Source organism: Cucurbita pepo, chromosome 3, assembly GCF_057944985.1.
Source record: "Cucurbita pepo subsp. pepo isolate OVF chromosome 3, ASM5794498v1, whole genome shotgun sequence".
Classification (NCBI taxonomy): domain Eukaryota; kingdom Viridiplantae; phylum Streptophyta; class Magnoliopsida; order Cucurbitales; family Cucurbitaceae; genus Cucurbita; species Cucurbita pepo.
Genome location: NC_141800.1, coordinates 13840810 through 13861331, shown reverse-complemented (window position 1 = coordinate 13861331; position 20522 = coordinate 13840810). Strand labels below are relative to the sequence as shown.

Here is a 20522-nt window from a genome sequence, read left to right as displayed (position 1 = left end):
TGTTGTGTTTGGCACATATCATCATTATGTCATCAAACTCCTTGGGCCCAATCTCCTCTTTTCTCTCTTATTTGTTTGTTTCCTTTTGAAAAGTTTCTTTATATATCTTTGAGAATCTCATAGAATGCTAGAGGAAATAGTTCTTTATTGCCCTCCAATATGAGTCTGGAGCTTTGGGATGAACTTTGTATGGTCTATATGTAAAGATATAGACCCTATGATTTGACTGTCTATTAGTGAAAGTTGTCATGCTTTTGCTTAAAAACACTATGGAGATCTATTTCCTTCATCCATCGGATTCCTGATTCAAGAAAGTATCCAAAGAATAAGCTAAAAAGAAAGGACGGCAATGAGAGTTTACAAGTCATGCTAAAGGACGACAAGAAATGTGGAGATACCTTTACCGTCACCTATTAGCTCTGTCTCCCACGGGTTAGCGACATAAAGTGCGAATAAAAGTTTATCGGGACATTTTCTATGACAACTGAACTATCATTACCGTTCTTAAGCCTAGACCTTTTTGGTGTCATATGCAAAATCTCACTAAGCTTCATTTTACCCGATAGATCTTTTAAAAAATTATCATCCAAAATACACCCAACAAAACCTATTAATTTAGACAAGTCTTACTCTTTGGTGTTAGGCAATCTTAGCCAAACAAAAAACAAGACATGTCCTGTCCACACTGTCTGAGAAATGAATCTAAAGCATTCAAAGCAACTTTCATAAGTGATCGGCTGGTTATTAAATGATAACTTTGTAAAAGGTTTATCAACATTTCAATTTCCAATGAGCCTTTAACTTGAAACTAAATCTGCAACAGGAGCAAAGCAAGGAAGTTAAAGCAACACTTGCAGACTAAGTTTCCTCCTAAACATAATATCTCCTTTGCTTTTGGTTTCTCTTCAATAAACACGATGCTGCTACTTTTTCAAGTCAAATCTTCTATATTTTATTCATCATATCCCATGATACGTAATAAAGGTATACGCCTCGATGTAACTAGCAGAGAACTTATGAACTGACTAAAATTTAAAACAATATGCAAGGAGAAACTGGCGTGAACAGAGATGTTACCTCACCTCAGCCGTTCCAAGCGGACAAAAATGATGAATTTAGGAGACCAAATTCATGTTTTGTCAACCAAATACAGAGCTTTAGTTCATTGAAACCAGAAGCTCACGCATCAGACAGGCCCTGCTCTCATGTCTATCTCTTATCTTTCTTCACGTTTATCATAATTTCTCTCTTTCAAAGTGTGTTTGAGAGTAAATAAGAGACTGATTATGTTGGGTTACAGCTAAGCTGTTTCCTCAGTTTTGGCAGCTCTTGCCTTTTTCTTAATGATAAAAGATACTATCCCCTGTTAGATCTTTGACAATGTCACATAGAGAGGTCAGAAATTCTTAGGAAATTTACTTTCTAACACACTAGAAATATCGTAAGTACAGTACTGCAGCATATTTGAAATTTTGTCTAAATTTTGTCTACTTAATACACATCGACTTGAATATTTTTCTTTTGAGAAAAAAAAATGAAACTCTTTCTTGTACATCAAAATCCCAGTGAACTTTCACCTTCTTCCTGTCATGTGTTAGTAGAGCGGCAGTAGATGGATCTGTTCAAAGGGTTAACTGGTAATATTGAGCATACCTACTTTTCCAGTGGCAACACAGTGCATGTAGCCGATATCAAACATGCTTGCAGAGTAATAATTGTCTGAAGTCATCAGGTTTAGGAAATCAACTCCATCATCGTCCTCCACCATAGCCCCTTCCACGATCTCGGAATCCCCCATGACCTGATCAACATATAGATGAAATGTTGATAAACTCAAGAACATTCATTGTGAACTCCAACGAGCATGCACCAGAGGAATACAAGTATGGACCAAGCTTCTAGATTATTTTTCTTTTATCCTTGGTATTGATTTCTGGAAGTATTGACAGTACTAGGAACTAGAACACGACTTCACTTCCTTGGAGAAAACTAACCTGAGGGAGGAGGAGGTGCACCACGCCCCATTGCTGCCAGTTCAGGACTTACCTTCTGTCCAGCTTCTTCAAGAATCGCTATAAGTTCTTTTGCAAATCTGGCATTAGCAGCGGTGAAGAAAGTGTATGCAGTTCCTTTGGCTCCAGCTCTTCCTGTTCTACCAATTCGATGAACGTAATCCTCGAGAGATCCAGGAAAATCATAGTTTATAACATATTTCACGTCCTTCACATCTGCAATCAAATGAGATTATAAGAAATACTATAGAAAGCAGTAGAAGTTCATCAAAGGCTGAAGCTACAAATTTATGAGACACAAAACCCAGTGCCTGATACTATTTCAAATGCATTCTGGTCCATGCAATTCTATAGGGTTGGAAGCTTTTAGCCCTTTACTAATAAGCAAGTATATTCTTTTCCATTCATACAGAGCAAACTTAATGAACAATGTATACAAAACAAGAAGGGAGATGATGCATCTGGTAGGTTACCCACTACCCAAGTTCTCGTATTTTATCAAGTTCATTGTTGGGTATGAATTGCTTATGTGTTTTCACCTTTTGAGATGATTTATTGGATTGGGTAAATTCCTTTTTTTCATTCTCTTACCCTTACTTTCATCTGGCTTATAGATTCCCGTGCTACTGCTATCTTGTCCTGGCATCTGGCTATTTGTTTTACACCCTTTTGGGATATTCTCCTGCTCTTCTTTTTCTTCTCCCTTCTTCTTGCTTTTTTTTCTACATCTAAATGCCTTTTTTTTTTTTTTTTCCTTTTTCTATTCGAGATTGTGAAAATGAAGGTGGTGAAGAAAATGTACTAACTAAGCAGCTCCTAGGGAAATCAATACACATCGGCTTCATCCATAGGTTTGTTTCATTTGCCCTCTTCCTTGATGAGTCCATAATGATTCATACTTAATATCCATGTGGTTGAGGGCCATAGCCAATTATTAAAATATTGTACTGTCCCCTCTCCTTTTGGACCATTTTCTATCTTCTCGAAGTCACCCATAAAACCACGTTATAGTGGGATTTGGGCGTAATGGATATTCAGCAAGATATTTGGTCCGATCGGTAAAGGCACACATTCCAGAGTGTTAGGTAGTTCAACACTTCCATTCAGGTTTTCAACTTCTTCGTTATTTTGAGATATAACAAGCTTCTGATTGCAGATAATTGGAATCATTGTCGTAAATTTAGGGTAGTTTTGTTCAGTCCCTTGTCTTTAGCTCTTATTGTTCCGAATGAAATTTCTGTTTCTTCTCAAAATAAATGCACGAGCAGATCTTCAATGACTACTGTAAAATGTCATACCTAACAATTTTCATATACAAGACATACCTAAACCACGAGCAGCAACATCTGTAGCCGTCATTATAGGACTCTTGCCAGACCTAAATTCTGAGAGAACCCAATCCCTTTCTGCTTGACTCTTATCACCATGAATTGAAAGTGCAGGCCAACCATCCATGCGAAGCTGTCGGGTAATTTGATCACATCCTTTCTTCGTATCCATAAAGATCAGGATTCGACTCCCATCCATGATATCCTCTAGCAATTTCACCAATCTGGAAAACTAGTCAGTACCAGTTACTCTCATCATACCCTGACGGGCTTCTGGGGAATTATGATACTCTCAAGGAGGAAAAAGTGAAAGAAAAACGATCACACACACTACTCTCACTTGTTATATTTCTGATTTTCAGGGACAATATCAACATGTTGGCGTATGGCATGATTAGCTTTTAGATCTGGAGAACCGATGATGACCTGTGGAAATTTATTATAAAAAAAAAGGTCAATAACAGAATAACGAATGCTAAAGACAACATCCTACACTCCCCACAAGAGAAAAAAAAAACTAATAGATCTATATTTCGGGAAAAAAAATCTTGCAATTAACATCCACTTGGTGGAATTCTTTATGTAATAAAGATGTAAAAATAAATGAACCTCATTTCTTTCATAGAAAAGTACAAGGCAAGTCTTGCAACAAACACCACATTTATGTCTCTTAAAAAGGATGCATGAGTTAAAGTGTCTTTACCTTGTATGGATTGTAGAGAAACTTCCTGGCCAATTGTTCAACTTCTTTAGGCCAGGTAGCACTCCAGTACAAAGTTTGTCTATCGGGCCGAATCTGTTTTGAAAATAAGATAGCATTTAAGAAATTTTAACAATTAAGCACAAGACAATCAAATTCATAAAAAATGAGCACAAGTAAAGCCACCAAAAACACATAAATGCCTGGCTCAAAAGCTGGCCATCAACCAAGACTGCACCAGAAGCCAAGAAAATACAATTTAGTTTTAACAAATTTTCTGAACAGCCGATTGATTTAGAGTCAGCAAATTTATCATACAGAATTTAATTCCAGGAAATCATTCAACTTATGTCGCTAAGTGAAAAACGTTACTACTAATAATTTTTTTTAATGAATATCAACAGTGCCAATCTTTGCTTTACCACTTTTGAATGAATCTCCTCGTCTCTTAGAACAAACAAAACGAAAAGAAGACGAAAAAACAACAGTCTGGATGAAATCATTAGAATGTATATTGAACAACAAGCAACAGACAATTGCAGTGAACTATAAAAGCCAAAAAAAAAAAAAAAAGTTGAAAGAGAACACAGAGGACTAAAAGAAAATCAAGTTGAAAAAAAGCTCAAAACTGAGGTTTTGGAACCAGAGATACCACACTACCAGAAAGATACCATTTTTACTTAATATTAACTGAAACTTTAACTTTAGATCTACCATACCTATGAAAATAATAAATACATAAAATAATGACAGTAATGCAATTACAATGTAGAGTACAAGAACTTAAACCTGTGAAACAATTTTTCGAATTTGAGGGTCAAATCCCATATCTAGCATCCGATCAGCCTCATCCAGTACAAGGTATGTAACCCTTCGCAAGTTTGTATGATGTGACTCCATCATATCAATCAACCTTCCTGGTGTAGCAATTACAATTTCAACTCCTGAATTTTTTTATTTTAAGAGGTGTCGTCAGCCTTTCTATCATAAACAACAATATTGAAGAGAAGGAAAAAAAACAGAAGAAATAATCACACTAGGTAGGTAGTAATCATAAAAATCAAGGTGCGAAAGGATATTCAGTTTGTCAACAATGGACGTAAGAAGAAACTGTTAATTGACACCTCAAACCTTGGTTAGGATAAGAGTATGGACATCTTGAACTCAATTTACCATTTACCTTTCTGAAGATCACGCACTTGGGGCCCCTTGGGAACGCCACCATATATGCATGTGTTCTTAATCTTTGATGATGCACCAAATTTTGTAGCTTCTTGTTGTATTTGAACGGCAAGTTCACGAGTAGGAGCTAGAACTAACACAATGGGACCATCTCCAGGAGCTGAGAAATGTTATAAAATGAAGATAAGAAATCAGTCGCTTTGAACATATGACTACTATTAGACATTTTATACTTTGCACACTATCTCCTTACAAAGGATTGGCTGTGCATTGACATGTACAATTGCAGGCAAAAGGTATGCAAGTGTCTTCCCGGACCCAGTTTCAGCAATACCAATGAGATCTCGACCTTTGAGTGCCATTGGCCATCCTTGTGATTGAATAGGAGTAGGTTCAGTGAAGCCAGCTTTGGAAATTTCTTGCATGACATAATCTGATACACATTAAAATGTTCAAATTTTTCCTAGGCATTAATTATAAAGAAAATTGAACAACTAGGCATTAACTAACTCCATTCATAAAAGAATAATGCTTAAACTTTAAAATATGATCAATAATGTGCAGAATGTGACAGAACTGTTGAACGATAATATGAGAAGTCAAAGTTTAGTTTGTAAAGATAAAAGTTCTCAAGAAAAGTACCAGGAAACCCAACATCACGGAAAGACTTGACTGGTTTTGGAACATCACGACCTTCTACAGTAATCTCCCTCCTTTGCCGATACTCCTCAACCTCTCTCTCTGTCATTGCAGCCACTGATGGTGCCTCAATGTAGAAGTTCTTCTCAAAATGAGGCAATCCATCCAAATCCACCTTTCTGGGGGCCTCAGAAGCATAATGGTCACTCTTGCTAGAGGAGGATTGAACTGAACTGCTATAGCCTGTAGAGCCACCAAAACCTGAATCACTGCAGCAGCCCAAAAAACATGTTGAGAGAGGAAGCCCCATTATTTAAGAAAACAAATAAAGAACCACCAATGCAGTTTATCCTAAGAAGTATCGGGAAGACAATAACATCATTTTTCCCAAAAGAATACAAAGCTGCAATCACAAAAAGAAAACATATAAAAAGGCTAACTTAAAAGATCAGTATGATTAATCATATTTTAATAACTTCATAGATTTGTATGTTGAAAGGCCATACTGTCTCTATCAATTGTTGAACCAAAACAGATAGGTGATTTTGTAAAGAGGTGGCCTTTTCTGGCTAGGAGAAATATGGAGAAGATTGACGTTAAGATGTCTACTGATCTTTTGAAGCTGCTGGAAAATATTCAAGGTGGGGAAGAAATGGTGAGAAGACTAGGAATCTTAGTTTTTCAAGCTTCTTTACAGTCAAATCCCTGTTTCTGTATAAAACTTGGGTTGAAGTCTCTTTGTTCCAAATTTTTCAAAGGAAATTTTGGAACGGGAAATATTCTAGAAAAATTGAAGTATTTGTTTCTACAGCTTTTTTGAAGTTCTAAATACATCAAATAGACTTCAAAGGAGATGTCCAATAATGGCTTAAAATCTGTTATCTCAACTTGGGAGTTGGTGAATTTTTGGGTACGTACTTCTTCACTTCCTCACAAAAAGGAATTATGGCGCTCTCTTTTCCAAATCTTTGGTCTATCTAGGAACCTTCAATATGTGTTGGAAGATAATGTGCTTCATATGCTTTGTGGTCATCTGTTCGAGAGGAAAGCAAAGAAGCTTTGGGCATGTGTTGCGAACTCAAATCTTTGGTTTGTGAGAAAAGAATAACAAATATTAAATGAGCAAGCGAATGATTGGAGGGAAGAGGTAATGAAAAGGCACAACCACAATATTTGATTAAAAAAAGTTTCCCCCAACATAAACACTTCACTTCAAGACTAAACATGAGAGAAGGTTTTTTACATAATACCAATTCAGTTCTATTGATATATCCTAAGGCAACTATCAAAGAAAAAAAAAATCTTCGAAATTTGGATTTTCATAAGGACTCTTTTGTAACTCCTTAAGGTTTGGGCCGATGCCTTAATTTTGTAAATTTTTATGCATCAATGAAATTTGTTATTGATCCAAAAAAAAAAAAAAAAAAAAAAAAAAAAAAAAACATAAGGAGAAGAAAAGATAATGAAAAATGTGAAGGGGCTGAAGACAAAACCAAGTAAAGATACAATGACTTACAAGTTACAAGAGATATCTTTGATTTCAAGGGTCATTAACGTTGGTCTCTAAATCTAGGGGAACAGAACAATTGGCTGAAGTTAAGACAAAATAGAAGCTAGCTCCTATTAAGGAAGGCCATAAACAATATATCAAAAGGTTTGACCCTCCCTCGCTGTGAACAAAAGACCAACGAGACCAGAAAGTTCTTGAGAAAGTTGGAGTACAAAGAAGAAAGTTAAAGAAACAGGTTTAAAGATCCTCTCAGAACATGACACTACCGTGATCTCCTACATAAAAGGTAATAAAAGAACAAAACTCTAAAGGTAGGAAGAGATTGCTTTCCATGGGCTCCTAAAGGTGTTCTTAGAAACTAAACCGAGATCATCACAGCTATTTTAAGAGAAATGCTACATTTTTTTTTTTTTTTTTTTTTGCACAAAATGCTTGTGCTTAAACCACCTTCCACAATACAAATTTTTACAGCTCCAACTCACTAAATGAGTCCCACTTCTCTCCTCCACCTCCTCCCATTAAAAACCTCTCGTGACCTTATCCAAGTGTGCTTTCGGCATGACGGTTTTTCTTTAATCCTTTTACAAACGTACTTCTAAAGATTAATCAAGTTCCTTCGTATTACTTAAACTTCCTATTCACTAAACCATACATTTGGAAAATATATGACTAAGATTATTAATTTAGAAAAATAACAAATAGAAACGCAACTGATCAATGAACATAAAACAAGAGAAAACAAGATTTATAAATAATTACCCAAATACATTCAAACTCCAAATAAGATCTGGAGGCGGAAAACTCCGTTTTATAAACCAAAAGCAGCTCTTAAACTCAACTACTGAGTATTAGGCAGTCACAGGCTTAGAACGAAATCAAAGACTTGTTGAAATATGGTTTAATCCGTCCTTTAGAAGTTCTGGGTAGAGCGAAACAGTAGAATCTGTTTTGGACACATAACATTTGCAAGAAATATTGGCACTACACTCACTAGCTAAACTTTTGGCAACAGCTAGGAGTACATCACCAGAATCCTTTATAATAACAAAACATCTTCTGTAATTAATTCCAGTGGATGTTTCTGGATTACCCAATTTTTCTTTCCACTAGGGAACAAAAAAAAACCTAAACAAAAATAACTGCATCCAAAATCGGTATACTATTCAACCAGCTACCATTACTCAAAATGAGAAAGCCCTCATCGTCGTCAAAATTAAGCAAGCTCGCAAAACCTAGGTGCATTAAAAAGCTTAAAATCCATAGCAACAGAAACCAAAACCGACATTCGAATGCGTAGACAGTAAAGGGAGTAAGTTAGAGTTACCTTCTACGGTCGCGGTAAGAAGTGGGATCGGAGGAGCGGCTGTCGTAGCGACTCATGGCGCCGGAACTCGCCGGAAAGAAGTGGGAAGGGTTTTAGAAGCTGCCTCTGTTCGGTAAAGGCGAGAAAACGAACAACGGGGAGGACTCTATCTGCCCTTCGCTCGATCGAGGCTTGCTAATCGTACGGCTACACTTTTCTTTTTCGGCTCACAGCACCTATTAAAGGGCGACACGTACTATGGCGGTGTCTCTCGTATTAATCAGATTTTATTTTCAGTTTTAATATTAAATAAAAAAACCAAAAACAATCCATCAACGGTAACATATAGTTCTATTTACTCAAAAAACTTTTAAATTTATATATTTTTTAATTTCAAAACATAACACCTCGTGGAAGTACATTAGACATGTTCATAGGAATCAGTTTCAAATGGAGAAAAGATTCCCGGTTTAAACGAAGAAGTAGAGAGGGAGTCCCCGACTCAGCTCGTTTTCTTTTGGAGTCATTTGTTCGACATTTAAGGATTCTATTAATATGGGTTAAGTTTAGGGCATGGCTCTGATACCATGATGAATACGACTCTCTACAATGGTATGATATTGTCCACTTTGAGCATAACCTCTCATGACTTTGTTTTGGGCTTGACCTCCTACCTTGAGAGAGTATTTTTTTTATTATAAATTCATGATCATTCCCTAAATTAGCCGATGCGATCGGACCATTACAAAATTAATTATTTTAATAATTTAAATATTGGTATGCACATACAGCCTTAGATCCATTAAGGTAAATTTTCTCACGAAATTTTAAAATAGCTCGAGAATAAAATATTTGTGTTTGTAAAAATTAATATATTTGAATTTTTTATTTAAAAAGATAATTATGTGGGCCTTTAACCGAGGCCCAGTTATAAATCTATATGGGCCTTTAACTATAGGCCCACTTTGCAAGTAATTGAACCCATTAAGCCCTTTAACAGCAGCGGTGCTTAAACCTCTCTGAAACCTACACTCCGATTCTCAAGGAGATAAAAAAATGCTAACTTTATCGGCGACTTCGACGAGCATTGTTGCTTCATGGGACACTCAACAGAGGCTTACGTACAATCCTAATGCCCCAAGAAACCCCAACAAGAAACCCAAATCTCTATCTGTCTCGCCGACCTCCCAATCCACTGGAAATGCTACCTTAACCGCAACGAACATTCGAACGAACCAAATTGTCTCCGACCTTCTCAAGCGTCGCAGTCCCGGCTCAAATGAAGGTAAATTCATGCATAGGTTTCTGATTTCTTTAGTGGTTTTTCGATTTTCTGTCGGGAAACTTGAGGTTTCTTCTGTCTGGTTGATGGGAGTGTTTGAATTTGTTAGTCAGGTTGGGTTTCGTTGTGAAATAGTAATTGAACTCGTTGTCTGTCCGGTGGCGGAATTGTTTGGTGGTGTTGTAGAAAAATGGATGTAATGCAACCGAGAAAGATGAAAATTGAAAAGGGCCCGTTGGTTGGTTATGAGTTTATAGAGAAATCAAAAGGAAAGCCATTTGAGCAAGCTCAAATTGGACAATATGATACCATTATGGAGGTTCGTGATTCCTAACATGGTATCGGAGCCATGTCTTTAATTTAGCCATGTCAATAGAATCCTCAAATGTCGAACAAAGAAATTGTGAGCCTAGAAGATGTAGTCAAAAGTGACTCAAATGTCAAACAAAAGGTGTAGTTTGTTCAAGGGCTTCGAAGAAAAGAGTCGAGCCTCGATGAAGGGGAGGCTGTTCGAGGGCTACATAGGCCTCAAGGGAGGCTCTATGGTGTACTTTATTCGAGGGAAGGATTGTTGAGGATTGTCAGGAGAGGAGTCCCATAGTGGCTAATTAAGGGGTTGGTCATGGGTTTATAAGTAAGGAACACCCAAAGCCATGAGTGCTTATGCTCAAAGTGGACAATATCATACCAGTATGAAGGTTCGTGATTCCTAACAGGTTTGAGATTAGAAAAGTTCAATTTGTTGGAGCTTCGCTTGATTTCTTTTCATTTTTCTAATGAGGGCGTGTTATGTTTTATAACACATTCAAGACGTTCTTAAGCTAATCAACATTGGTAAGAGTATTGGTGGAAGATAAGGCACAATGGAAACGAGCTTAGAAGATTTTAGTCAAAGGACTCTCATTGTTTTCAACTTTGAGATGTTTTCACGTAATGTGAGATTTGTTAATCATTTTCGATTGTTTTTACTTTTAGGCAGCAAATCAGTGGAACCAGATGGTCTCTATTTGGGATATGAGCAGTGGTTGCCAAATCCGCCGAAGGTGCAGAAACCCCGATCCGTGTTCAATGCAGCTTCACTAGCATACATGGGTGATTGCATCTATGAGGTGCATTTCCGACTCGAACTTCTTAGTATTGATGTTGTTTTCGAATGTGATATTTGTTTCTAATGTCCAGAGTTTTGAACCGCGATATCAAATGGGTTGCAATTTTCATGCCTATAATGATTTAGTTTATGAAACTGTGAAGTTTGGTTTTCCTTTATGGCTTACCGTGACTGTTTCTGAAATATGCAGCTATATGCTCGCAGGCACTTTCTATTCCCGACGTTGAGTATCGAAGAATACAATGACCGTGTTATGGCTGTTGTACGTTGTGAAGCACAAGTATGTCAAAGTCTTGCTCAATTTAATGCTTTAATTGAATAAATTGTTTCCTAACAAACTGTAATAGCCCAAGCCCACTCTAGCAGATATTGTCCTCTTTGAGCTTTCCCTTTTGGGCCTCCCCTCAAGATTTTATAACGCGTCCACTAGGGAGAGGTTTCCACACCCTTATAAGGAATGTTTTGTTCCCCTTTCTAACCGAGGTGGGATCTCACAATCCACCCCCTTGGGGGCCCAGCGGCCTTGCTGGCACATCGTCTGGTGTCTGCTTTGATACCATTTGTAATAGCCCAAGCCCACTGCTAGCGGATATTGTCCTCTTTGGGCTTTCCCTTTCGGGCTTCCCCTCAAAGTTTTAAAACGCGTCCACTTCGGAGAGGTTTCCACACCCTTATAAGGAATGTTTCGTTCCCCACTCTAACCAATGTGGGTCTCACAATCCACCCCCTTGGGGGCCCAGCGTCCTCGCTCGCACATCGTCTGGTGTCTGGCTTTGATACCATTTGTAACAGCCCAAGCCCACTGCTAGCAGATATTGTCCTCATTGGGCTTTCCCTTTCAGGCTTCCCCTCAAAGTTTTAAAACACGTCCACTAGGGAGAGGTTTCCACACCCTTATAAGTAATGTTTTGTTCTCTTCTCCAACCGATGTGGGATCTCACAATCCAACCCCCTTGAGGGCCAGTGTCCTCGCTGGCACATCGTCTGGTGCTGACTCTGATACCATTTGTAACAACCCTAACTCACCGCTAGCAGATATTGTCCTCTTTGAGCTTTCCCCTTAAAGTTTTAAAACGTGTCCACTAGGGAGAGGTTTTCACACTCTTATAAGTAATGTTTCGTTCCCTTCTTCAACCGATGTGGGATCTCACAATCCAACCCCCTTGAGGGCCAGTGTCCTCGCTGGCACATCATCTGGTGCTGACTCTGATACCATTTGTAACAACCCTAACCCACCGCTAGCAGATATTGTCCTCTTTGAGCTTTCCCCTTAAAGTTTTAAAACGTGTCCACTAGGGAGAGGTTTCCACACCCTTATAAGTAATGTTTCGTTCTCTTCTCCAACCGATGTGGGATCTCACAATCCAACCTCCTTGGGGGCCAGCGTCCTCGCTGGCACATCGTCCGGTGTTTGGCTTTGATACCATTTGTAACAACCCAAGCCCACCGCTAGCAGATATTGTCCTCTTTGGGCTTTCCCTTTCAGGCTTTCTCTCAAGGTTTTAAAACGCGTCCACTAAGGAGAGGTTTCCACACCCTTATAAGTAATGTTTTGTTCCCTCTCCAGCGTCCTCGCTAACACATCTTTTATGTCTGACTCTGATACCATTTGTAACAACCCTAACCCACCGCTAGCAGATATTGTCCTCTTTGAGCTTTCCCCTTAAAGTTTTAAAACGTGTCCACTAGGGAGAGGTTTCCACACCCTTATAAGTAATGTTTCGTTCTCTTCTCCAACCGATGTGGGATCTCACAATCCAACCCCCTTGGGGGCTAGCGTCCTCGCTGGCACATCGTCCGGTGTTTGGCTCTGATACCATTTGTAACAACCCAAGCCCACCGCTAGCAGATATTGTCCTCTTTGGACTTTCCCTTTCAGGCTTCCTCTCAAGGTTTTAAAACGCGTCCACTAGGGAGAGGTTTTCACACCCTTATAAACAATGTTTCATTCCTCTCTCCAACCGACGTGAAATCGAACACAAACGGTCAATTTCCTCTTATTAATACAAGGTAGAAGACTTTTATACTCAGGTTGATTTTGTTATATTTCAGGATGTTCTTCTCCAGAAGCTTCTAAATGATAATTTCTTAACAGAGGCAGAGAGGTCAGTTATAAGTATTTAATCATTTCATATGTTTTCTTCATTTCCTACTTTAATGCATATGCATAGAACTCTGTCGATGAGAAGCGAAGATTTTAATTGCCCCTTTAATCCTCATTCGTGTGTTTGTGGTAACCATGAACGTTTCCCCCCCGAATCCTGATTTGTTGAATCTGATATACGTTAATGTAGGGACATCCTTCGATGGGGAAAAAACGTTGGTTCGTCCTCTAAAACGCGTACAAAAAAACGTGCTGGTGCTGCAGTTTATAACAGAGCATCTTCACTAGAAACCTTAGTCAGTTTCCTTTTAACTTCTTGCACGTTTGAATCGATATCGCCATTTCATCGAACCAAATGACCGAAACTTATTGTTTATATTTTCTGTAGATCGGTTACCTTTACCTGAACAACGTGAAACGGTTGGATGAAATCATGAAAAAGCTCGGCTTCTCGACTGATTCGTCCTTGCAATTGATTCCAGAGGAATCAAATAGTAAGTTTAGTTATAAGAATTGCAATCCCTTTCCTTTTTTCAACGAAAGCGTGGTTTCTTATAAAAAATGTTCGTGTGCTATCCGAGATCATTTGTTCTAGACATTATTCGTTCTCATTTGCATTCATTTTGATCCTTTCCAATATGAACTCCCATCATCTTTTCCACTAGGTGACCAACCAAGCAAATCAGGTGATGAAGACGAAACCTGATCATCGTTGAGTAAGCCACCGTGCTGCTACCGCGCTGATACTTCAAAATGGGTTAGTCAATTGATGTCTTCACAATTGATCAGAAATCGGATTCTGTGGCTACTCGCTCTGCATGCTCTCTGTACATCGTACGTCCTTCTTTCCCATACATAAAGTTTTGTACAAATAAGCATGTTTAGTTGACATTTTTGGTTCTTAGTTATCTCTTCCTTGTACTTTGTGGGAGTTATGTACATTATTCTGTGAAACTCTGTTACCACTTCCCACTTACCATGTTGTATTCTGATGATGCTCTCTGTGGTAACATTGCATTGTAATAGAGATACCTTATAGGAGGATCTTTAGCTCAATGGGAGATGGTCTGTTTGTGTTTGGATTGTATATTTAGGCCACGATGCCCTCGGTTTGGTCCGCATGTGTAACGGCCCAAGCCTATCACTAGTAGATATTGTCCTCTTTGGGCTTTCCCTTTTGGGCGTACCCTCAAGGTTTTTAAAACACGTCTACTAGGGAGAGATTTTCATACCTTTATAAAAGATGTTTCGTTCTACTCCCCAACCGATGTGGGATCTTACAGCGTGGATTTATGATTTGTAAAACTTAGTGTCGTATAAGACGTGAGTTTGTGAGACTGGGCTCATGTTACTCGTACAATTAACGAATTTTTAGCTTGGAATTCGAAAACTCACATACTAAACTAAACAGAGTCTCCTTTTCATAGCCCTTTTTCCCCTTTTAACTTTGGTGTTCCTATTATTCTTATTCAAGTAATACATGGTAGATCCCACATCGATTGGAGAGGGGAATGAAGCTTTCTTTATTCTTTATAAGGGTGTGGAAACCTCTCCCTAGTAGATGCGTTTAAAACCTTGAGGGAAAGCCCAAAAGAGAAAGCCCAAAGAGTACAATATCTATGTGGTGGGCTTGGGCTGTTTCAATTGGTATCAACGTCAAACAATGGGCGGTGTGCTAGAGAGGACACTGAGCCCTCGAGGGGGTGGATACGGGGTGGTGTGCCCGCGATGATGTTGGGCCTCGAAATGAGTGGATTGTGAGATCCCACATCGATTGGAGAGGGGAGCGAAATATTCTTTATAAGGTTGTGAAAATCTCTTCCTAACATAAGCCTTTTAAAACCTTCCGGGAAGTTTGAAAGGAAAAGTCTAAAAAAGATTATATCTGTTAGTGGTGGGCTCGGGCTGGAATGTATTGAGGCCATCCAAGTGGCCGTATTAGGAGTGAGAAGCCCAAGCTGGTCTGAACAGACGACAAATGAAATCGGGAGAAACCCACCGCATGAAATCTTTTGGATGAGCTCTTCAGGAATCTGATATAGTTCTTGAAGTTTCTGAAGTCAATATCATAAAGAAGATGACACTTTTTAGTGATAAAAGGGAAGATGATGACTGAAACTGATATGGAAAAAGGTCGGTTTGTCTGGTGGCTCTGATCTGATGAGTCAAGTAGGCCCAACACTAACCAAGAGTTATGGATATGGCCTTCTTCATTCAAAGATGAACGCCTCCTCTCTTGAGTGTGTGGCATTCCCATCCCAGTTTCATGGATAACACTCTTACCTAGCCCTCCAATTCATACGTTTCTCTTCCTCACGAAAGAGATAGCAAAATTCAATTAGACTTCTGTAACAATTCTATGGTTCATTTTGGCCCGTTACATACTCAGCCTCACGATTTTAAAACATATCTATTAGGAAAAGGTTTCCACACCCTCATAAGAAATGATTTGTTCCCTCCCCTGCTCACGTGGGATCTCACAATCCACCTCTCTTGGAGACCCTAACGTCCTCGCTAGCACACCACCCGGTGTCTACTTTAGTCTGTTACGTATCACCATCAGTCTCACGGTTTTAAAATGCGTCTATAGGGAGAGGTTTCTATACCCTTAAAAGAAATGTTTTGTTTCCCTCTCCAACCAATGTGGGATCTCACAATCCACACCCCTTGAGGCCCAATGTCCTTGCTGACACACCGTCCAGTGTCTAGCTCTGATACCATTTGAAACCCACCGCTAGCAGATATTGTCTGCTTTGGTCCGTTATGTATTACCATCAGCCTCACAGTTATAAAATATCTCTACTAAGGAGAGGTTTCCACATCCTTATAAGGAATGATGCTTCGTTCCCTTCTGCAATCAATATGGGATCTCACAACTTGAGTGCAAACCTTTTTCATGCTCCTTTGGGCTCTTGATACATCAGGGTTATTAGGAGATAGTTTCTTTTTCAACTTTAACTTGCACGTACTCCCTCAAGCTATGTGTCCGTGTGTTTCATTTGGTAAATTCTCTGTTTCATGTTTAAAAAAGAAAAGAACAATTTCTTCTTTTTATCCATAACCAGATTGCTTTGTTGTTTTGTTTCAGTACAAAAACATTGAACAAGATTAATAAAATTGTCTAATACGACAAAATAGATCAGAATTCATTGTCTCGTTTATAGGACTCTAAGCATGCTTGAAAAGAGGCCACTCATGTTATGTTCGAACATGGATAAGCATTATGTGTCATCCTCATCCCCTACAATAGTGAACCCTTCTCTTATCTTACTTTCAATCCACTTTTTGACACAAAAAAATATGAAGCCGCAAGTGCAAACTCCATGTCTGCCATAGTTGTAAGTGGCTAAAGCTTTGGGCCCCTCGAAGAACGTAGGGTTTGGTTGAGATCGATTGCATTACCTTTTAATCTATCGAGTTACTTAGTCGAAGTTAACAAATGCACTTCAAATTCATATCGACTTTCTACCCTACAGTTCTCTCAGATTTGAAGAATTATTCGTGAATTTTATCTATCAAGTTTCATTTTCTGATGAACTAAGGGCATGTTCGAGAATGCTCTAGAGCTGTATTAAGTAATTTTAACTAATCAACATCAATGAACTTACTACGTAACTCGTTTTCATTACGTACCCGAAACTACTTCACTTTTAATCATTACATATAAGTTCGATAAAAAAACTTCAATACCAATCTCTTTCTAGCAATTTGGATAAGATTCTTTCACAGCAATTACACATTGCTATCAGAACCAAATGTCAATTCAACAAAAATAAAATAGAAAAAAAAAACTTTATTTATTTATTTAAATTTCATCAAAATCATTAAAGTGATTGATTTGATTATTTTCAAAATGGATACGTAGGAGTCAACTTACGTGTACCCATTGATTACTTGTGGTTATGGATAACTTAATTAAAACACTCTTAATTCATCATTAATTTTTTTAAAATAAAACGACTTATGATTATGACCCTTCCTAATTGACATCTAAACCAACTTTTTTTTCTTCTCATCCTCTATTCCTAATTGGTTTGTTTTTATATTCTTTTGGCTAATCAATGAAGTTGGTTGAGATTATCAAAGTTAGTGATTTGTAGTAAAATAAAAAATAATACACGAGATAGTGATTTGGTCATTAGTTGGGTAAGGAGTGTACACGAGTTAGGTTGGGTTATAAAATTTTTTAGACTAATAAAAAATTTTAGGTTGGTCAAATCGGCTATCCGATAAATCGAATAGGGTGAACCCTAAACAGCCCAACTCAACCCTCTATTTTTGGGTTCGTTAGGTTTAGGTTCGACTCGTCAAATTGTTCATTTTTAAGAGTTGTTTCAAAATTTTACTTATCTACCATACCAGTCATATTAATAACTAAAATTTCATAAAATTCAAAAAAACATTCTCAAGTCACAGCTTATCATTCATATGGTCTTAATTTTTACAACAAACTTTAAAATAGAGTTGTGTTGGATTGAGTTGTCAGTCTTATATTGGCTTTTTAACGCATTCCAATTTTTATGATTCGGGTTGAGTAGTTCGAATTGTTCAAATTATTCGAATTATTAGGTCACCATAACACTCGTATTTGTACACTTTTTAAAAAGTTTTTATTAGGTAATTAATCTATTAAATATTTACAAATATAATAGATAAAAATAATTGAAAGTTTTTCTTATTATATACAAAATTTAATTTTATATTTAATAAAAATATTAATAACCTTTATTTTTAATATTATAAGTACTTGTGTCCTTTGTGAAATATACATAATTTTGTATTAGAGATGATATTGGAATCAAATCTCCCCTCTTGTTTTTTTACAAAAATAAAATAAAATTTGATTATGACAATCCAACCATCATTATTATATATAATGAATAGAACAAATATTTTAAAAATAAAGTAACGTTAAGATACCAATTTATTATAGCTTTACCATAATCGTCCAAAACTCGCTTACGTACACAATCGATATTTCACTGATCAGCTCTTTCTCTTTCTTACGTATTCGTGTCGGTATTTCGGTACAATAAGTCATCTCATGATTAGAAGTATAATTCAACCGTCCCTTTATCAAAATTTCAAGACACAAAGACATTTAGTCGACGATAAGTAGATATTTAAATAATATTATTATTCTTTAAGAAATACCTAAGATGGGCTTAGATCTGAGCCCACATAAAAGAGGGCCCACTAGGGCCCACTCAATCCTAGTGGTAAATTTATGAGATGGGGACTGCAATGGCTACTCTTAAGTTTGGGTGTGTGGCAAACTCATCCATAGCCAAACAGGAACAAGATAAGCCCTTTCTTCTCTTGATTCACCACTAAATCAGCCTTTTTTTGCTGATGTGTCATGCTGATCTGTTTACATTATTGCACTTTGGACCCCACTTTTGTTGCTGATGTGTGACACCCATCCACTTTTTCCATGCTGATGTGGTATTTTGAACTAGCCTAATAATCAAGTTAGGTATCAAAATTATTGTTACAATTATTTTTAGCATAAGCTTTTAAAATTTAAATTTATTTCATTTTGATCCCTTAATTTATTTTTGTAATATTTTTTATTTTGATTTCTAAACTTTAAATTTTATATAATCTATAAATAATAAAGGAAATTAATTTATAAATTGAATTGAGGATGACGGAGCAATTTGGAAATGGATTGAGGCTATAAAAGTCCAAGACACGAAGATGGAGGAATTTTCACGGCCCATGGGCTTGTGGGGACCACATAAAGTACATTTATTTTTAATTCTTTCTTTATAATTATTTAAAAAATGAGCTGGCTTGGAAATATATTAAATAAAATTAGGTGTTTGATAATGATGGGATTGACGTATGGGCGTGCTCCCACCTAAACCATTGTAATTCACTCCCTGCCTCCCTATTTATGATTAATCTATAAATATGAAAAAAAATACGAATAATTTTGTAAAATATTAAAATTTATGATATCCATCCATACATACATACATACATATATATATATATATATTTTGATTGGGCAGTTGAGTTAGATCATGCCCATGTTTGAATTGAAATTGAGATACTGATGCAAGTTCTTCCCCTCTAAATCACATAGATTTATATCTGAAAAGAAGTTGACAATAAGTTTTTTCAAAATTGACTATTTGTCCTTATGTTAGAGGTGTTCCAGAAACGTCTGAGATCGAATAAATAGCTCAACGAACGAATGAATCGAATCGAATTGGAAAATAGAAATATATATATATTACAATAAAAAAATACAAGTGAGTAAAAAATAAAGTATTGAGTTGGGTTAGATTTTTTTTTTCTCCGTTTGAATTAGTTGAATTTGTTACAAAATTAAATTTCGTTCTTGGGTTGACAGTTTATTATTATTATTATTATTCTGGCTAATGTATGGTAGATAAGTAATATTTTTTTAAAATAATTAAAAAAAATAACCGAACAATCCACCTCATTCCAACTATAGAGGATTAAGTTGGATTGTGAACTCTATTTGAGTTGTTTAAATCACCGGGGTAACTGAAGTTATATGTCGAAAGTGATGGTAATTAAATATTGTGATTGGGAGATTAGATAATGTAATTCATGAATAAAATTTGCAGTAAAAAAATTAATTAATGTGTAGGAATGACAGTTAGATCTAACTTCCATCAAAGGGCATTGACTTTTTCCACACCAAGTTAAAGTTGGACCCCATCAAATTAATTATGATTCTAAATTTGTTTGGAATGTTAATTCCAATCCCTAATCACTTTCAAACCGTGTCATTATTACATCTCACTACTAGCATAGTTTTGTCATTATAATTCTTAACGAACATCTCACTACTAGCATGTTTGTTTGTCTCGGGAGAAGTATAATGAAGTTTAGAAGACTCAATGCAGAAGTATCCATCGGTCTAGACTACTGGCTACTGAAATTGGATAATAAGTTCGACCCTGGAGAGTATTTTCATTTTTTCTCGGTACTAGTGGGCTATTAGAGCCTTTTAAATGGACCACGCACACATGGCTATTGCCATTCTCAAACACCAACCAACAAAGACATCACTCCAACAGCTACATTATCAAAATCAAAATTAATTATTTTTTTCCTTTAAAAAAAATAGTTTTGATTTTAAAATATTTTAAAATATAATAATATATTGAATAGGTTCGAAATTCTATAAAGAACAGACAGGGATTTGTGTTTGATTAGGGTTTAACTTCGGTAATTAATTATAATTATTGAATTAATTTGAAATTAATAATAATAAAAATATAAAAATCACCGCCGGGCTGCTACATTTTTCCACTTCCCAGTCAAATCAGGCAACTTGCACATGGGAATAGCCATCAATTATCTGAGCTGTCAA

General features: G+C 36.9%; 2 protein-coding genes across 2 annotated transcripts; one reads left to right on the top strand and one right to left on the bottom strand.

The window, feature by feature from the left end:
- Positions 1–1396: 1396 nt before the first annotated feature.
- LOC111791150 (DEAD-box ATP-dependent RNA helicase 20) lies at positions 1397–8898 on the bottom strand. Its single transcript, XM_023672383.2, has 10 exons — positions 8696–8898; positions 5865–6130; positions 5476–5655; positions 5221–5382; positions 4830–4984; positions 4044–4136; positions 3681–3766; positions 3338–3564; positions 1995–2228; positions 1397–1801 (listed from the first exon to the last, which is right to left on the bottom strand). The coding sequence occupies exons 1-10, from the start codon at positions 8749–8751 to the stop codon at positions 1752–1754; spliced, it is 1509 nt and encodes a 502-aa protein (XP_023528151.1). The 5' UTR covers positions 8752–8898; the 3' UTR covers positions 1397–1751.
- A 798-nt stretch (positions 8899–9696) lies between these two features.
- On the top strand, positions 9697–14255 carry LOC111789879 (Ribonuclease III family protein). The gene is made up of 7 exons (XM_023670597.2): positions 9697–9959; positions 10932–11065; positions 11255–11344; positions 13117–13169; positions 13359–13464; positions 13557–13662; positions 13834–14255. The coding sequence occupies exons 1-7, from the start codon at positions 9731–9733 to the stop codon at positions 13872–13874; spliced, it is 759 nt and encodes a 252-aa protein (XP_023526365.1). The 5' UTR covers positions 9697–9730; the 3' UTR covers positions 13875–14255.
- The last annotated feature ends 6267 nt before the right edge of the window (positions 14256–20522 follow it).